This window comes from Euprymna scolopes, chromosome 15, assembly GCF_053919585.1.
Source record: "Euprymna scolopes isolate OS-2025 chromosome 15, ASM5391958v1, whole genome shotgun sequence".
Classification (NCBI taxonomy): domain Eukaryota; kingdom Metazoa; phylum Mollusca; class Cephalopoda; order Sepiida; family Sepiolidae; genus Euprymna; species Euprymna scolopes.
The window spans coordinates 68,139,680-68,158,055 of NC_136496.1; the positions used below are offsets into that span (position 1 = coordinate 68,139,680).

The 18,376-nt window shown below is 36.0% G+C and overlaps 1 protein-coding gene across 2 annotated transcripts in view; it reads left to right on the forward strand.

Moving 5' to 3' along the window:
• Positions 1-14,926: 14,926 nt before the first annotated feature.
• LOC145293866 (arf-GAP domain and FG repeat-containing protein 1-like) overlaps positions 14,927-18,376 on the forward strand; it is a 191,818-nt gene continuing 188,368 nt past the window's right edge. Inside the window, exon 1 of one of the 2 annotated variants that reach the window (XM_080140605.1) lies at positions 14,927-15,175. In XM_080140605.1, the coding sequence (XP_079996731.1) occupies positions 15,012-15,175 (164 nt within the window). In that variant the 5' untranslated portion in view covers positions 14,927-15,011. The remainder of the gene's footprint in view (positions 15,176-18,376) is intronic. The other variant, XM_080140606.1, reaches the window with a different exon arrangement.

The following is an 18,376-nucleotide window of genomic DNA, read 5'->3' on the forward strand; positions in this document are numbered from 1 at the left end:
AGTCAGCGTTTTTTCTTCAATTTCAACATTGCTTTATTGGTAATCAGAAAATGTTGTTGCGTCTCATGGTTAAACCATAGTTGACTGTGTTCGCTGCTGTTATTCATGTATTACATTGGCGTACTCTCATAAGCAATGGACATGTGTGCACATAGGCAGCAGTTATTTTTTTCAATTCAGAAAACAATAAAATTTCAATACATAAAATAAGTTATTTACTTATTTACTACTAGCCTGGGTGCCCAGGTGTTTGGAGGTGTGTCTTGGGCAAAAAAACAAAAAAACAAAAACAAAAAAACAAAAAAAAACAAACGCACAGTGGTAGTAGGCAGGTAGGTTTAAACCCCATGCTGCGAAGGCGGAAAAGAAAGTGAAAGAAAATCTGATGTCTTAGCCAACGTCTCCATGACGCGACCGGAAGTCAAAAGCACCGAAATTAACCGAGGTCAATCCAATCGTGACAATGACTTGCTAAAATGTCGGTGAAAAAAATCGACCCCTCCTTTTACAAAACGGCTGAGTTTAGGGTGAAGAAATTAATATTTTTGGCTAATTTTTCAATATTTTCGTCTGAGATGCCAAGCTTCAAATAATACTGATCTTGTCAGGATCCATTGCCTCTGTCGAAAGTTTTTGCGAAACATACATACATACATACATACATTTAAACAGACAAATGAGATTTATATTATAGATAATTCATACTAATGGGCACTGAAAAAAAAACGATATTTTTTATATAAAAATAACTATACCTTTTTTTTTTGTATTATTTGGATTGTTTAAACAACCGTGTTATGCTTACAATGTTTCGATCAATGTAACCTCCGACCTTCCTCAGGTCTATCTTTTTTTTGTGAAACTCTGGAATCTCTATATAACTTTTCTGTTTATTTAAAATTAAAATAGGCAGAAAGAAACGGCTTGTGCTTACATTTAAAACAATTTTGAAATCCATTTCAAAGTGCAACATTTTTAAAAACAAACAAACAAACATTAAACAAACAATACGTTCACACATGTCATTTCCATGTGATGTTTTTGCCAGTGAGTGATCAAGAAACAAATCAAATAATAAAAGTTTTTTTTTTACACATGTACGCAATCGCTGGTCTTTAATTCTTTTTTATCATTGTTTTTCCATGTGTGAGCCACAATCCCCTTGTGGTCATTGAGCTTCTGTTCAACCTAAGATGAATCCAATCATGCATGAAACACAATGGAGACTTGCGGTAGTTTCAAAGGTTTTATTGGAGAGAGAACGTTTGTTCACGAGGGGAAGAAACTAAAAAGAGAGGCTAAAATTAAAGTACTTCTGCAGTGAACGACCCATTTTTTCCATGATGTCTCGGCATATGCCGGCAGCTTACATAAACCAATAAAACATGCCGAGCATTGATCAAATAAAAAATCATAAGTTTCATGAATAAATATTTCTTTTTGTAAAATACGCGTAGCAACAAATAGAAAATATTTCTTGTTGTTCTTTTTCGTAAAAAGTGTTTTTGAAAACATTTTATTGTTTTTATTGATATTTTTTGTTTATTTTGTAAAAAAAATGTTTTGTTTTTTGCTAATATTTTTATTTTTGTAAGAAATGTTACTGTATTAAAGAGATTTTTAATAATTTTTTTTGGATGTACGAAAAAATAATTTTTTTGTAAAAAAATTGTATTTTTCCTCTACTCCATTTTTATTTTCTGTTAAGGTTAGGGGCTTTCCAACAGTCAAATATGACTGTGTTTCCCGGCAAAATATACTTCTTTATTATGGGAAACTGTATTTTGCCTCTAATCTGCCAGCAATTCTTAACGAAATATTCCTGGCAAATGTCTCATAGGAAAATTTTCCAATTGGTCAGGTTGTGTTCTGAACCAAGGGCACATTCTCACATCTAAATTTTCTACAATTGCCATATCATGGAATCACATGTATATTACCTTGATTATTTTTTCAAATTTCCAGATGGGACTTGGAAAAGAAATTCAATTTTATTTTTAATGATTTAAATTTTTGCACGATTAAAACTAAATATTTTCTTCCAACAGTGCATTTGTATTGTCTGGTCAATCGATTTTTCATTGGTTGAGCGTTTTGACATATTCTGGTAGTTTAATGTAAGCTGCCAGAATATGCATAGGCAACATTCACAGAAAAACAAGCCGTTCACTGTAAAAGTACCAAAATTAATTCCTTTTTACTTGTTTTTCTACTTGTAGACTGAGGGATGCAAATGGCATTATCAAGGTGGCATTAGGTATAATAATAATGTAAGTCATTCAACTCTCCTTTATATAATAGATAACTTTGGAATGGCTGAAAAACTACTGCCCCTTCCTCAACGAAATCTGGCTTAGTTGATCCTCAAAGAATGAATCATTATTTTTTTTATTTTACATATTATTCATCCAAGAAAAATCTGATCAAGTACCAACTTTGTGGGTGTTTGTTTTGTAGTTTTCTTTTACTTTTAACTGAACACACACACACACACACACACACACACACACACACACACACACACCTGCTCTAATTGTGGGAGTAACAATAGCAAGTTTAGGTGAGTGGTTATTAAAAATAATGTGCATGTGTTACTCACTGAGTTGCTGAAAATATATACTCCGAAATTCATAATGATCAGGTTATAAAAATGTATATAATATAATGTACCCATGTTGCTCACCGTGTTGCCTAGAATATATATTCCAAAATTGATAATGATTAATTCAATAATTTAGAAGATTACTTAATACATAGATATATAGCGGAGCATCCCTAAATGATAAAGTTTACTAAAAAAATAATATGCTTCTGTTACTAGGTTGCTGAAAATATATATTACAAAATTCATAATAATTGGTTCATAAAAATAATAAGGAAATATTATATATATATATATATATATATATATATATATATATGCAAAAATACAATGTACCCATGTTACTCACTATGTTGTCTAAAATGTATATTCCAAAATTCATAATTGTCCATTCATTAGTTTAGTTAGATTACCCTATACATAGATATATAGCGGGGTTCATAACTTTCACAAGTTTTATTAGTTATGTTCAACATATTTTGATACCTTGGTGATGCCGGGTTAATCTGCTGGTAGTTATATCTATGAAAATGTGAGAATAATTTGATAAAGGAGAGAATAAATTTTCAAACAAAATGCACTTATATAGGATAATTGTGTTAGTAAAAAGTTGATTTGGATTATAGTACTTATAAGACTTGAACACAACTTCCTGCGCTGGTCAAGGAATTTGATCCATGCTTGGCCTGATTCTTCATACTTGAACTCTGCGGTTATTTCCTGCAATAGAAGTAAGCAATTTCATTAATTCTTTTTAATTGTTTATGGTGGGACATATAATAATCTAAGTGTGGTCAACACACAAGGATCCAAGAACAATAGAAATAGAAAGAACATAAGTGTTGCACGGGTAGCTGATATAACTAACTGTGAAATGGCCTTAGTTTATCAATTGCAATTAGTAATAGTTTATCAATTGCAATTATAATAAATCTGCAGGGTGTTTATTCCGACAGCTGTTCTCAACATGAGGAGGTTGGAAGTGTCTATTCTGACAACCGTTCTTAACATGGGGAGGTTGGGGGTGTCTATTCCGAAAGCCGTTCTTAACATGGGGAGGTTGGGAGTGTTTATTCGTTGTAAGCATACCCGAAAACCTATAAAAGTAGACATTTTCAATGTGAACGGTGAGTTGGACTTGTCAAAAAAAAAAAAAAAATACCAAAAAGGTATACCGAATTGACTTTTTTCATTTAAAAATTAAATTATTTCGTTTTTGTTAAAATTTTATTTTTATATAAAAAAATCTTTTTTTTGGCATGTATGCAAAAAAAATCGAAAGTAATCGCCAGAATGACATTCAACAATCATACTTTTATATAAAAGTATGATTGTTGAATGTCATTCTGGCGATTACTTTCGATTTTTTTTTTGCATACATGCCAAAACAAAATCGATTAAAAAAAAGATTAAAAATCAATTAAAAAAAACATTAAAACAGAATGAAATTTTAATTTCCGTTCCATTTTTAAAAGAACTGTAAAACAAAGCATTCTCCGCAAGTTTTACCAAAAATGTATTTTGGTTATCATAATTTTCTGAAATCTATTTTAAAAAACAACAGAAAAACATGCATTTATTGTTGCGAGATTTTCGATTCGGTCTTGAAATTGCATTTATCTGCCCCTGCTATACATTCTTCAAATGTCCTAACTGAAAACCAAAAAAGTTGTACCTTTGCAATAGTGCACAAATGCCCATTTATTTCCATTTTTATATGAATGTACGTCAGTATATGTCCTTCATTTTCTTCCTTCGCTATAACATAATATTTATAAACAATTTATATTTGTGTAGTTCTTCGCTATACCCAAATTCACTAATGTGGTTCAAAATGGCCCTACTATAGCCAGGAACAATGCCACAGACCCTTTGGCTCAAATAGTTGAGGTAGGATTATGAGGAATATGCATGTTTTGTTTGTGGAAGGAAACATGAAAAGAAGGGGGAAAAAAACACTGTGTTTAGATTTTTATAGTACACATAACCTGTTAACTCTACCCAGTTGTGTCCCTTGAACACTCTTCACAACAGAGAGTTAACTTCCCTACCGGCGACGGTGTAAACGGGAATTTTCGAAAAATATGACGCGACCTGTACGCACGTGTTGAATAAACCCTCCTCAACCCTACTCCTGTTATCTGTGTTTATTTGCTTCTACATTGGTAGCAGAGCGTATCAAAACTAACAAACAAAAAAAACATGGCCTCTAAATACATTCCCCTACCAACGTTAAACACGGAAAAATATAATTCCTGGAAGAAAGAAATGCGCATATGGGAACTAGCCACTACTTTAGATGAAAGAAAACGGGCCCCCGTCGTGCTTTTGTCCTTGGAAGGAAAAGCGAGAGAAGCGCTGCTTGAATTGGATATCACTTTACTCAATGCCGAAAACGGAATGGAGATAGTATATCAAAAGTTGGACACCCTCTTTTTAGAAGACGCAAACTAGGCAGCATTTAGGGCGTACGAGGCATTCGAAAATCACCGAAGAAAGAGCGGCATGGCAATAGATACATTTCTAATTGAATTTGAACGCCACATTGCCAAATTGAAAGAATTCAACATAATTCTTCCCGAGCCGGTCCTAGCGTTCAGAGCTCTCAAAAGCGCCAACCTCACCCCCGAAAACGAACGCTTAATAAAAGCCACCGTTCGAGAACTAACACTCGGAGAAATGTCTAAACAATTAAAAAAAATTCTTAATGACTTTGAAACTCATTCACCGCCGAAAACTCCTCCGGTTGCTATGAAAACCGAATCTGACATTATTTTCACCACTGACGAAACTGAAAACACCTACTACACCAGTAGTCGTGGTCGAGGCCGCCACCACAGTGATAAAACAGCCAGTCTCACCAGTCGTGGGGCTGGCAGATGGGGTAGGGGTCGCAACCAAAATTCAACCCACAACAACAACAACAACATCAAAAAAAATTCAAACCACAAGGTTGAAAGCGACAGCAGCAGCAGCGGTGTTTGTTTCAAGTGTGGGTGTAAATACCACTGGATTCGCGACTGTCCGTATGATGAAATTGACAAGACCGACAAAGGAGGCCACTTGCTCGTTTCCAACATCGTCCTCATGAACGAGCGTGAAGAATATGGCAGCACCAGCACGTTTTTGGGAGAAACGCTCGGATCCGCTGTCTTGGATAGTGGTGCGTCTGGGACAGTTTGTGGAAGAAAATGGTTCGAGTGTTTTCTAGAAACCCTGCCAGAAAAACAAAAAATAAAAGTTCGAGATGGAAGGAAAAGCTACAAATTTGGTGATGGGAACACCATTAAATCTACTCACACAGCAACTTTACCATGTGTCATTGCTGGCATTGAAGTCAGTATTATCACTGACGTGGTGGACGCCGAAATACCGCTTTTACTGAGCAAAAAGTCGATGAAAAGAGCCGGCACAAGCCTCAATTTCGAGAACGACAGTGTCACCATGTTTGGAAAAAAAATCCCACTGCAATGTACTTCTTCAAGGCACTACCACATTCCCATAACAAGACCTACACCAGACCGAGGTAAGTTCAAACATATTTTGTTTACCAAAGAAATTTCCAACAAAAATAGGCAAGAAAAAATAAAAATCGCCACCAAACTTCATAGACAATTTAGTCACCCTAGCGGTAAAAAGCTATCTGACTTAGTCAGGAGCACCGGAATGAAAGACAAGCAATTCATTAAGATACTTCAGGAAATTCCCAATTCTTGTGAAATTTGCATGAGATACAAAAGGGTTGAACCCAGATCTGTCGTGGGGTTTTCACTGGGAACATATTTTAATGAGAGCATTGCCATGGACATAAAAGAAATTAATGGTAACAAAGTATTACACCTTATTGATCATGGTACTAGGTACAGTGTTGCAGCTAAAATTCCGGGTAAAGAGAGCTCCGATATTATTAATACTATTTTCAAAAATTGGATTACTTATTTTGGTACCCCTGGATTTATTCTCACTGACAATGGCAGAGAATTCAACAACCAGGCGTTTAGGGACATGGCACAAAATATGAATATCGTCGTTCGTACCACTGCTGCTGAAAGCCCATGGAGTAATGGGCTAAATGAAAGGCACAATGGGATTTTAGGGGAAATGGTGAAGAAAACCCTAGAAGAAACAAATTGCAGTTTCGAGGTGGCTCTCGCGTGGGCAGTAAGTGCCAAAAATACACTTCAAAGTGTCCATGGATATAGTCCCAACCAACTCGTTTTTGGCAGAAATCCCAACCTACCTGGTTTTCTTAATGACAAACTCCCTGCACTAGAAGGTGTCTCTACCAGTGAAATTGTGGCAAATAATCTTAACGCTATGCATGCTGCCAGGAAACACTTCATAGCGAGTGAATCTTCAGAAAAGCTTAGACGAGCTCTCCGCCACCAAGTTAGAACAGGTATCACCCAATCCTATAAAAATGGAGATGCTGTTCTTTACAAAAGGAACTTGTGTGATAGGTGGCTTGGCCCTGGGACAGTCATAGGGTGTGAAAACAAACAGGTGCTTGTCAAGCATGGCGGCACCTATGTTAGAGTACATCCGTCTCGTTTAACTTTCTACCCCGAAACATACCAGACTCACAATGAGGGCAACAACGAGGAATTGAGCACCCAACAAGAGTCTGAAGGATCCCCAAGAGTGTCAAACTTCGAAGAGAACATTTTAGAAGAAAATTTAGAAATGGCAGACAACACTGAACAACGCCCTACTATGGAGACTCAAGACATAACCAATAAATGCGACACCACCACCAGGAAAGTCAAACTTCCCAAACCTGGACAAATCATAAAATGCAAGCTTGCCAATGACACAGAATCAGACTGGAAGAAGTTAAATGTCATAAGTAGAGCAGGCAAAGCCACTGGCAGAAATAAACATTTGATGAATGTAGTTATGGAACAGGGTGAAGCATTTTGGTTGGACTTTGAACATGGAGTTTCCGATTGGCAAGCTGATGAGACTGAAGAAAATGAAGAGCACCATGATTCCTGCACTGAGGAAGAAGTAATGATCACCTCTGCTGACGATAGCCTGGAACTAGAGGAAGCTAAACAAAAGGAACTTCAGAGCTGGGATAAAAATAAAGTCTATGTTCAAGTACCGGATCAGGGCCAACCAAAAATCTCCACCAGATGGATTTACACAAGCAAAAATTCTCAAACATTCAAGGCCAGACTTGTCGCCCGAGGTTCTCAGGATAAAGATGCTGAGAATCTAAGAAATGATTCTCCCACATGCTCCAAAGAAGGTTTACGTGTAGCATTAGCTATAATGGCATCCAACCATTGGGTATGTAAATCCATGGATATCAAAACAGCATTTCTGCAAAGCAAGAAGTTGGAAAGACAGGTTTATCTGAATCCTCCCAAAGAAGCTAATGTACCCCAAGGCTATATTTGGAAACTCTCCAAATGTGTATATGGCCTGACCGATGCCTCTAGGTCCTGGTATCTCACACTCAGGGAGGAATTGATGAAGTCAGGAGCTATAGCTTCAAAATATGATCAGGCTATATTTACATGGCATTTTGAAAACAAATTGTAAGGGATAATTGCTACCCATGTGGATGATTTTTGCTTTGCAGGGTCAGAGATTTTTCATAGAAAAGTTATTGACAAAATCCATCAAATATTTGCAGTTAAATCTGAAGAAACTGCAGAGTTTCAGTACATAGGATTAGACATTAAACAGAATAAGGAAAATATTAAACTTGGACAGAATGAGTACGTAAAGAAATTGAAATATATCCCAGTGGAAAATGGCAGGAATATTAATGACAAAATATCCACAGCGGAAATTTCTGAAATCAGGCAAGTTATCGGCCAACTTAACTGGCTGGCTACCCAGACCAGACCTGATCTCAGCTACGATGTCAGTGCATTAAGCTCCATCCTCAAACAAAGTAATGTGGAATGTATAAAACATGCCAATAGAGTAGTAAAGAAAGCCAAGAAAGAAAAATCCCAGGTAGATATTCCTGACTTAGGAGATCTCAGTCATCTCAAGATTGTTGCCTACAGTGATGCCTCATTCGCCAACCTGACAGACGGAGGATCTCAAGGTGGCTACATAATCTTTTTAGTTGGCAATAACCACAAATATACACCAATAACCTGGCAGTCCAAGCGCATTAGAAGAGTGGTCAAAAGCACACTGGCTGCTGAAACCCTAGCCATGGTTGACATGTCGGAGGCCTGTCTGTTTTATAGGAAACTACTATTAGAAATACTGCAATTGAAGGATGTACCCGAAAATATAAAAATAATCTGCAAAACTGACAATTCCTGTCTCTTTGACTCTGTGCATTCATCCACCCAAATACTAGATAAAAGGCTTCGTATTGAGATGGCTATTTTGAGAGAAATGCTGGAAAGAAAAGAAATAGCAGAGTTCTCTTGGATACCCACCAATGGACAGGTAGCTGATTGCTTAACCAAGAAGGGAGTCCCTTCATTTAAGATACTTGAGTTCGTATCTGAACCCAAAGAAACGGATATTTAAAAATAATTTTTCTTTTCTTTCTTTTTCTTTCTTTTTCTTTCTTTTCTTTCTTTTTCAGTGGTCATCTAGAAGACAAGAAAAAGGGGGAAGTATTGTTAACTCTACCCAGTTGTGTCCCTTGAACACTCTTCACAACAGAGAGTTAACTTCCCTACCAGCGACGGTGTAAACGGGACTTTTCGAAAAATATGGCGCGAACTGTACGCACGTGTTGAATAAACCCTCCTCAACCCTACTCCCGTTATCTGTGTTTATTTGCTTCTACATAACCTATTTGAATATTTTTTGCATTTTGATTGGTTGAAAAAAAACCTGCTGAATTTGAGCTTTTTTTCCAAACATAAACTCACAATTTGCCGCCGCTGCTGCTTCCCTTCAACAATCTCCACCACAATCTCTTCAAACTTATCTCAGCAAGCAAATACAGTAAACATATTATATAGTAAATATTGGAATTTATTTGGACAATATATTTTGCATCTCGCTATATTTTTTTGTTGATACTCTTTGTTTACATGGGTAATACTTAATATTTAATTTTTATTTTTTTATTATTTTTTTTAATGGAGAGTAGACAATGCATTGTGGAGGCGTTATCGGCAGCTCCCCGTTACTCGTTTCTCTTTATTTGTCACTCAGTCCTCATTTTTTAATGAGTGATTTTTCTGACAAAGGGAGAAGAAAAAGCTGTATTCTAGGTTGGCAGTATTTTGTATGAACAGCCACCAAAGATGTTGGAAATTTTCTGTTTCTATCCTTATCCTTGTAGCCATGTCAATAGTAAGGGTGCTAGAGGTAAACGTTTTATCTGGGCTGACGTTATCCGCCTGATAGTCAGGGACTCAAACCTTGGATTAACCACTAAGGAGGCTGTCCTATCACAGCACGTACAAAGTACTGGGGCTGCTGTATTGCCATTTGGTGAATGGATTCTGCACCATGCAATAGCTTCTGGTGGGGCCTCTCGATGCCATATTAGTAGGTAATTGTTACGACTTTACCTTTTCATGTGCTACAAGTATATATATATATATATATATATTTCTTCATTTCTAATTCTCTCTTATTTTCCCTCTCTGCCCTGCTCCAAGCAACTCTGTCGACCTAGTCTACAAACCACAAAACTCTATCATGAAAAGTTTCAAGAAAAAATACATGATTAAATCCGGATCTCCAACTTCTAACGTAGACCCCCCCCCCCACTACCATATCTCGTTCTCGAACATCAGGGGTCTATGTTCTAACCTTCCAGAGGTTGAAACCCAATTACAGGAGACTAAACCAGACATATTATTTCTAAGTGAAACTGGCATTGGACAAACTATTTCCCTAGATGAGTTCGTAATTAAAGGATACTCTAATTTAACTTCAAAATCTGACCCCCAGATGGCCATGGAATTTTACTACTCTATTAAAGATGGCTTTCAATATGGTAGGGACATCTCCAGAGAAGATCCTAACTTACCCTATATGTGCTTCCGGGTTGCATTTGCTCAAATTACTGCGTTTATATTTGCTCTCTATCGCCCCCACAACATTGGAGTTAAAAGCATACCTGAGAAAATTGACTACGTCCTATCTGCTTATCCTTCAGCTAATATTCATGTCTATGGAGACTTCAATGTTCACAATGTGGAATGGTTAACTCACTCAAACAAGACCGATGATGAGGGGAGGTTCTGTCATGATTTCTCCATTGCTTATGACCTCACTCAGATTGTTCATGAACCCACCCATGTGCCCGTACTGACAGACAGTATGCAAGTCTCCTAGACCTTTTTCTCAAAACTTGCCCTGAACTGTGTTCTGCTTCCATTCTGTCTCCACTTAGATCTTCTGACCACTTTTTTGTATCAGTTAAGATAAAAATAAAATGTAATAAGTCCTCAGATGTACCTCTCCATCATACAGTATATCGATACTCTATGGCTGACTGGGATAGCTTCCGTACATTTATATCAGATCTATTTCTGCGTTTCATGTTTAAAAAGGATGTGTTCTCTATAGTATCAGACCTGACATAATGGTTAATTGTAGGTATAGACCGTTTCATATCCTCAAAAAAGTTCCAGCAAAAACCTAATAGCCAGCCGTGGTTCTCTTCAGAATATGCTGCTGCCATTGCGCACAGAAACCACCTTTTCCATAGCTTCCAGCATAATAGATGTACTGAGACTAAAGCCGCTTTCAGGACTGCCAGCAACTACTGTAATAAAGTAATACAGAACGCAAGAGAGCTGTATACTCAGTCTGTTAAGTCCAAAGTAGCTGAGCAGCGGCTTGGTTCCCATCAGTTTTGGCAAATAGCAAACAGAATCCTGAACAGAAGTGTGTGCTCTATCCCAACTATCATCAATGGTCCTGAGGTAATCTCGTCAGCATCAGACAAAGCCAAACTCTTTGCCAAGAGCTTTGCAGCTAATTCTACCTTTTGTAACCAAGGCCACCAACCCCAATATTTCCTCCTGTATCAGAAAACACGCTATGTGATATACAAATATCTGTACGTGATATTGCCAAGCTAATCAAAAACCTTGATTCCAGTAAAGCAACCGGCCCTGATGGTATTCCAATTATAGTACTCAAAAAACTTCAATCAGAACTAGCGCCCATACTTACAAAACTTTTCAAATGTTGTCTTACATCATCAACGCTCTGATCCCCATCTGGCATCAATTGTGATGGATGGCTCTCGTCTGGGTGAGGTCCCGTGTTTTGACAAGCTTCTGGGTTTGACCTTTACTCCTGATCTGAAATGGAACACGTACATCAAGTCTGTTGCCAAGGGCGCTGGAAAGATGGTGGGATCCTTCTACCGCTCCAGAAGATATCTCACTACTGATGCAATTCTCTATCTATATAAAAGCCAAGTACGTCCAAGGATGGAATACTGTTGCCATATCTGGGCAGGAGCTGCCAAAAACAGCCTATCATACCTTGACAGAGTACAAAATAGACTTCGTGGCTTAGTGGGGGATGCCCTTTTCTCTACCCTGCAACCCCTCTCTCACAGAAGAGACGTTGCAAGCCTATCCTTGTTTTATCGTTATTTTCATGGCAGGTGCTCGTCTGAACTCCAATCCCTGGTCCCCCCTCGCCAATCTTTCACGAAAAACACCCGTCTAGCTGAATCCACTGTGAAAAATTTCCCCCACTCTATATCTGTGCCTAAATCAAAACGCGGATTCCATGAACAAAGCTTCTTTCTTAGAACTGCACGCCTGTGGAACTCTGTTCCGTCTGCCTGCTTCCCTCCGGACTACAACTTGGATGTCTTCAAGTCTAATGTTAACAAATTCCTAATGAACCGCCCCCTTAAGTAAACACTCCATCAAATCTCCACACTAACGTAATGTACTTGCAATAACCCTTACCCCTGAGTGGCTTCCGGGCCTTGATAAGTGGTGATCACTGTGTAAAAAAAAAAAAAAAAAATTGCTTCCCATCACCCTGGAAAATCTCATCAGTATGCTCTGTATTTAAAAATTCAGGTGATCGCTCATCCCCCTCTCAGTACAGGCCAAAAGTCTCCTGTGCGTCATGAGTAAGTTGCTGGAATCTGTGTTAAATAGAGAAGCAATCAACCATTTCAGCAAAAATAACCTTCTTAGTGACACTCAATATGGTTTCCGTTCTGCTAGATCTACAGCAGATGTGCTTACAGTTATATCTTATAGGATTAGCGAATCTCTCAACAGAGGCAACCTTTCTAGGGCAATTGCTCTTGACATATCAAAGGTCTTTGATAGAGTATGGCATAAAGGTTTACTTCACAAAATCTCCAGCTACGGTATAGCTGGAAATGTCTTCTCAATTATTAAATCATTTCTTTCTGATAGGTTCATAAGAGTAGTGGTTGAGGGGCAAAAATCAGAAGCTCTTATTATTAATGCTGAAGTCCCTCAGGGGTCAATCTTGGGCCTAACTCTCTTCCTGATCTACATTAATGATTTTCCAAATCACATCCTTACATCATTCGTAAACATTTATGCTGATGACACTACCATTTATGGTAGCACATCTAAGACAGTAAACGACCAAGTTCTTTCTGATTCTCTCTCCTCTGATCTTGAGCACGTAGTACAATGGGGAAAGGAGTGGCTTGTTACTTTTAATGCATCTAAAACCAAGCTTTTATCTTTACATCATCAACGCTCTGATCCCCATTGGTATCAATTGAAATGATTGGCTCTCGTCTTGGAGAGACCTCATGTTTTGACAAGCTCCTGGGCTTGACAATTACTCCTGATCTGAAATGGAACACATACATTAAATCCGTTGCCAAGGCCACTGGAAAAATGGTGGGATCCTTCTATTGATCCAGTAGATATCTTACTGCTGATGCAATTCTCTATCTGTATAAGAGCCAGGTACGTCCAAGGATGGAGTACTGTTGCCACATCTGGGCAGGAGCTGCTAGAAAGGACTTGTTCTGCTTTGAGTTCAAAATGGACTTTGTAGCCTCGTAGGGGATCCCCTTTTCTCTTCTCTGCAACCTATTTCTCACAGAAGAGATGTTGCGAGTTTGTCTCTGCTTTATCGTTATTTTCATGGCAAGTGCTCGACTGAGCTTCAATCTATGGTCCCCCCACGCCAAACTTTCACAAGAAACACCCGTCTAGCAGAGAACACTATCAATAATTCCCCCCACTCTTTATCTGTGCCTAAACCTAAACGTAGATTCCATGAACAAAGCTCCTTTCTTAGAACTGCATGCCTATGGAATTGTCTTCCATTTTCCTGCTTTCCAGCTGACTACAATATGGTTTTCTTCAAGTCTAATGTAAACAAGTTTTTGATGAGCCGTTCCATATAAGTTAACAAATTGACCGAATTTCCATTACTAACGATTACTATATTGTCCAATTGTCTAGTGTACACGCTTTAACCCTTATCCTTGAGTGGCCTTTTAGCCTTGATAAGTGATGGTGCCTTTGTAAAAAAAAAAAATACCCTTTAATAAACGATTTTAGGGTTGGAAATATTTATATAGGAAAATTTGTGACTTAGTTTGATAACTTTAAGTGATAAAAAGGTTGCAACCATAAAAAATACACGAAGTTTTATTCGCAAAACTGTTTTAAAAAATGTTTTATTCGTTAAAAAAAATGATAAACAACAAGTTAGAGTTAAAGAATAAGCTATTCTATTTTGAAAAAAAAAAATGTTTCGTTTTTTTTTTCTCCAGAATTCAACCTAATTAAAAACTAAAACACAGAAAAATATTTATGATGCATGCACCCGCCATAGAACAAAAATGTCATCCTCCAAAAATCACGTAAATTAATAAAGTATATATTACGATTTTTGTAGTTAATATCCATTACAAAAACTGATTTTGATCCCCAGAGTTCGACTTTAGTAGTCCCCCCCTTTATTTATTAAATATGGCGGATCAAAGCACGTTTCACTTCGTCATAAAATTTGAATATGTTTTTTTTAGTTAAAAACTTATTGACCAATTTACATGAATTTTTGAATATGACATTTTTGTTCTTTGGCGAGTACGTACATAATAAAGATTTATATATATATATATATATATATTTTTTTTTTAATTAGGTTGAATTACACCAAATATTTAAATAAAACACTTTTAGAATTTAACTTATATTCCAGAAATATTTATCATAATAATAATAATAATAATAATGATAATGTAAAAAATTAGGTCTATTTTTATCAGGAAAATGACCGACTTACAGACAAGTTTAATTTGTTTTGGCTCTGCTAAAAAAGTTGAATGAGAAGAGAGTGAAAAAAGTTAATAAATACTTCATTCATTTTCTTCTTTTTCTTAGCTAAAGGTGTTTTTCAAACGACTACTGGCGCCTTCTACCGGCCAAATGGTGGCAATCACGATTAGCTCCCTTTAGCACTCACGCAGCCTTAACTACATTACAAGATGGCGACCAACAAGAGACGTCAAGATGAAAAACACCTCAAAATGTTACGCGATATGGTTGCTCTATCACAAAACAAACAGTGCTTTGATTGCCACCAACGTGGTCCAACCTACGTGAATATGACCATTGGCTCTTACGTCTGCACATCATGTAGCGGTATATTGTAAGTAAGAAATATGTATATGTATACCCGTATTGTATTTATTCCTTCTCCTGTGAAAAATCCACACACGCACACACGTTTCTCGATCTAGCCACCCTTAACCCTGGAGAAAACAGAAACAAGTACATAACGTCAATAATTAAAAAAAAAAAAAAGTAATGTACACTACCCCTTTCTCTCTCCGGTATAAGTCATGTTTTTTTTCTTTGTAGTTTTTACTTAATCCGTTTTTAATGTTTCTGTATATTTTTTTGAAAGAACTGAATCGGACTTCATTTATTGCTCGATAATTGAGTTTAAAAATCACGAAACAAAAAACAATAAACGTCTTTAAAATTCAGAATCTGAAGCGTAGAACAAAACCTAGCGTGCGTGTGTTATAACGAAAAGCCAATACTTAACATTATATACAAGGAATTTATTCGCTTCTTGACAGTTATACATACTTTATTTTGTGTTCTTTTTCTTCCGCGTCTGGAAATACACCCCTCGCTCTTTATGTTCATTTCATTTTGAAATAATATTTATTTATCTATACGTCTAAGTAGAAAAACAGGATCGATGCTGATTGTTTGTTTTTGTCCCATCTACACCAAACTCTATTAAATTCATTCTCTCTCTCTCTCTCTCTCTCTCTCTCTCTCTCTCTATATATATATATATATATATATATATATATATATATATATATATATATATAGTTTAATTATACCTTTGTTATCGTTATTTACTCCAAACATTTCTAACTAAACATCGTTGACGTCTGTCTCGAGTCCAGCGTGAAATTTAAACTTTCACATTCTTATATCAATTAAGTGGGTGGATAGACTGAAATTACTTTTTAAATTCTCAATATTTCTAAAAAAATAAATTAAACAAGAAATAGATTTTTAAAAATGATTTCCCCTTTCTGACATTATGTTTATACTCCCTATTTTGCGTACACAAACGGAAATATTTATGACAGTATTTAAAAAAAAAAAAAAGAAAAATCCATTTATTTACACATCGAAAAAAAAAAAAGGAAAGTTAATGTAAAAGTTACAGCTAGAAGAAAAAAAAACTTTAGTGAATTTTACAAAAAGCAATAGTTTTCTGCCGGCTTAAAACGAATAATTTAACTTTCGTATTTGTAATATTGTGCGTGTATTTGTCACCACAAATAACCTCTCCATATATATATATATATATATATATATATATATTAGCATTTCTGTGTGCCACGTTGTTCGAGATGATCTCGGGATAAATGAATGAATGAATTACCCAATAATAAGGATCCCGCCCCCAACTGTCACAGAACCGGAAGTACTCTGGTTTTCACTTCCGGTTTTTATTTTGGTTTATTTTGGAATGCGACTTCCAAAAAATAGTACGAAAATACAGACAAATCTGTATAATGTACGCACCCGTCACGGAACGAAAATGTCAGATTCCAAAAATTGCGAAAATTGATCAAGTAGATATTTTTTAACAAAGAAAATCAAATTTTATTAGGAAGCTAGACGCTATTTTTTGATTCGCCATGTTTTAGAAATAAGGGGGAGACAACTCGATTCGAACATCCAGATCAAACTCGGCATTGTAATGGATACAATTCATTCTTAAAATCCCTGAAAATCGTAAAACATAATTATATTTGATCAATTTATGTGACTTTTTTTTTTTTTTTTTTTTTTAATATGACATCCTTGTTATGTGACAAGTACGTACACCACAAAAGATTTTTCTGTATATATATATATATATATATATATATGTTTTCATCAATTTATAAATAAAAACCTTTTTTTAAATCCTTAATTTTATTATTTAAAAAAAAAATTTTTTCAACTAAGAAAAAAAAAATATTCAGCACTTTTGATACATGGAAGATTTGATCATGAATATGATTTTTACTTTAGGTGGAAGATATGCTGTTGTAGTTTTTATTTTAAGTCTGTTGAGTAAATGAAATGTGGTATTATAGTAATTGGATAGTATGTGTGTAATGGACCAAGGCTGACTGTTGAAAGGTACTTTTAGCATGAATGTCCCCCTATTTACTTGCCTTCCCACGGGGGAAGGTTAAAATTAGACTCAAGATCTGTGAATGTGCCTAGTTAAGATTAGGATAGACCACTGGTTCCCAACCACTGTGCTGCGGAATAAGTACTCGTGTGCTATGAAGAGATAATTGCTAGATGCCATTTAATTTCATTTTGTTCAATAATGACATTCAATTTTTTAATCATGATGCTCAATTCAAAATTACCGAATTTCAGGAATCTAAACATTTTGAGTCTACTAATCGGTAAGTTATTTTATGTTTTATATCAATGAGGGAATGATTAATTGAAATATCGGAAGTTTTTCAACGCATCAGGAATCAGCATCACAGCTGAATAACTTCAACCCAATTCTGATACCAAAATGAAACCAGATATCCAATACAGGATATGTTGATTTATGTGAATAAAAAATTCTTCTTTGTATTCTTCATTATTTTATTGCAAAAGGGCTTTGAGAAGAAAATATTTATTTTTTGTGATAGGTGTGCCGTGAAAATTAAAAAAAAAATATATAAATAGTGTGCGGCCATGTAAAAAGGTTGGGAACCACTGGGATAGACAGTGAGTGACTTCTCACCACACTTTAAAGCAGATGGCTTTCGTGTTTTGTTTACAGTAAGTGTTCACTTTAGGTGGAGTATTTACTTGCTTGCTTAAGAATGGTAATATTTCAAGAATATAAATCCTTAGTAGAAGCAAAGAAATAGTTAAACCTGTCCATAATTTTTCTTTTTTTTAAATATTGTATAGATTGCGCAGACCTCCAACGTTGAATAATTTGCATCCAATCATCGTTCATTTTATCGTTTTATTTCGCTTTATCAAGTCTAACATTTTCTAGAAGCCTGCAATCCCAGTCTTGCAAATTTTGATGATCAATTTTATTCAAATTCCATCATCTAAAATTTTTGTTGATCTACATTCAAGTTTTCTTGGATCATTTTAGCTTTACACCTGAAAATCTCTGCATCTTCGTGTATTAGAGTTGCTTCTGTCATTGTGTCGAAACTGATGTAATCAACTGGCTTGGTAAATCTGTGGCTGTGCAGGTTGTATCGTTTTGTTATGAGTCTCTTGCCATTTGTTGGACATAGCTTTCGTTTTTGTAGTTGGACCATGGTTGGGAATTTTCTTAGGCTAATTGTCTTCC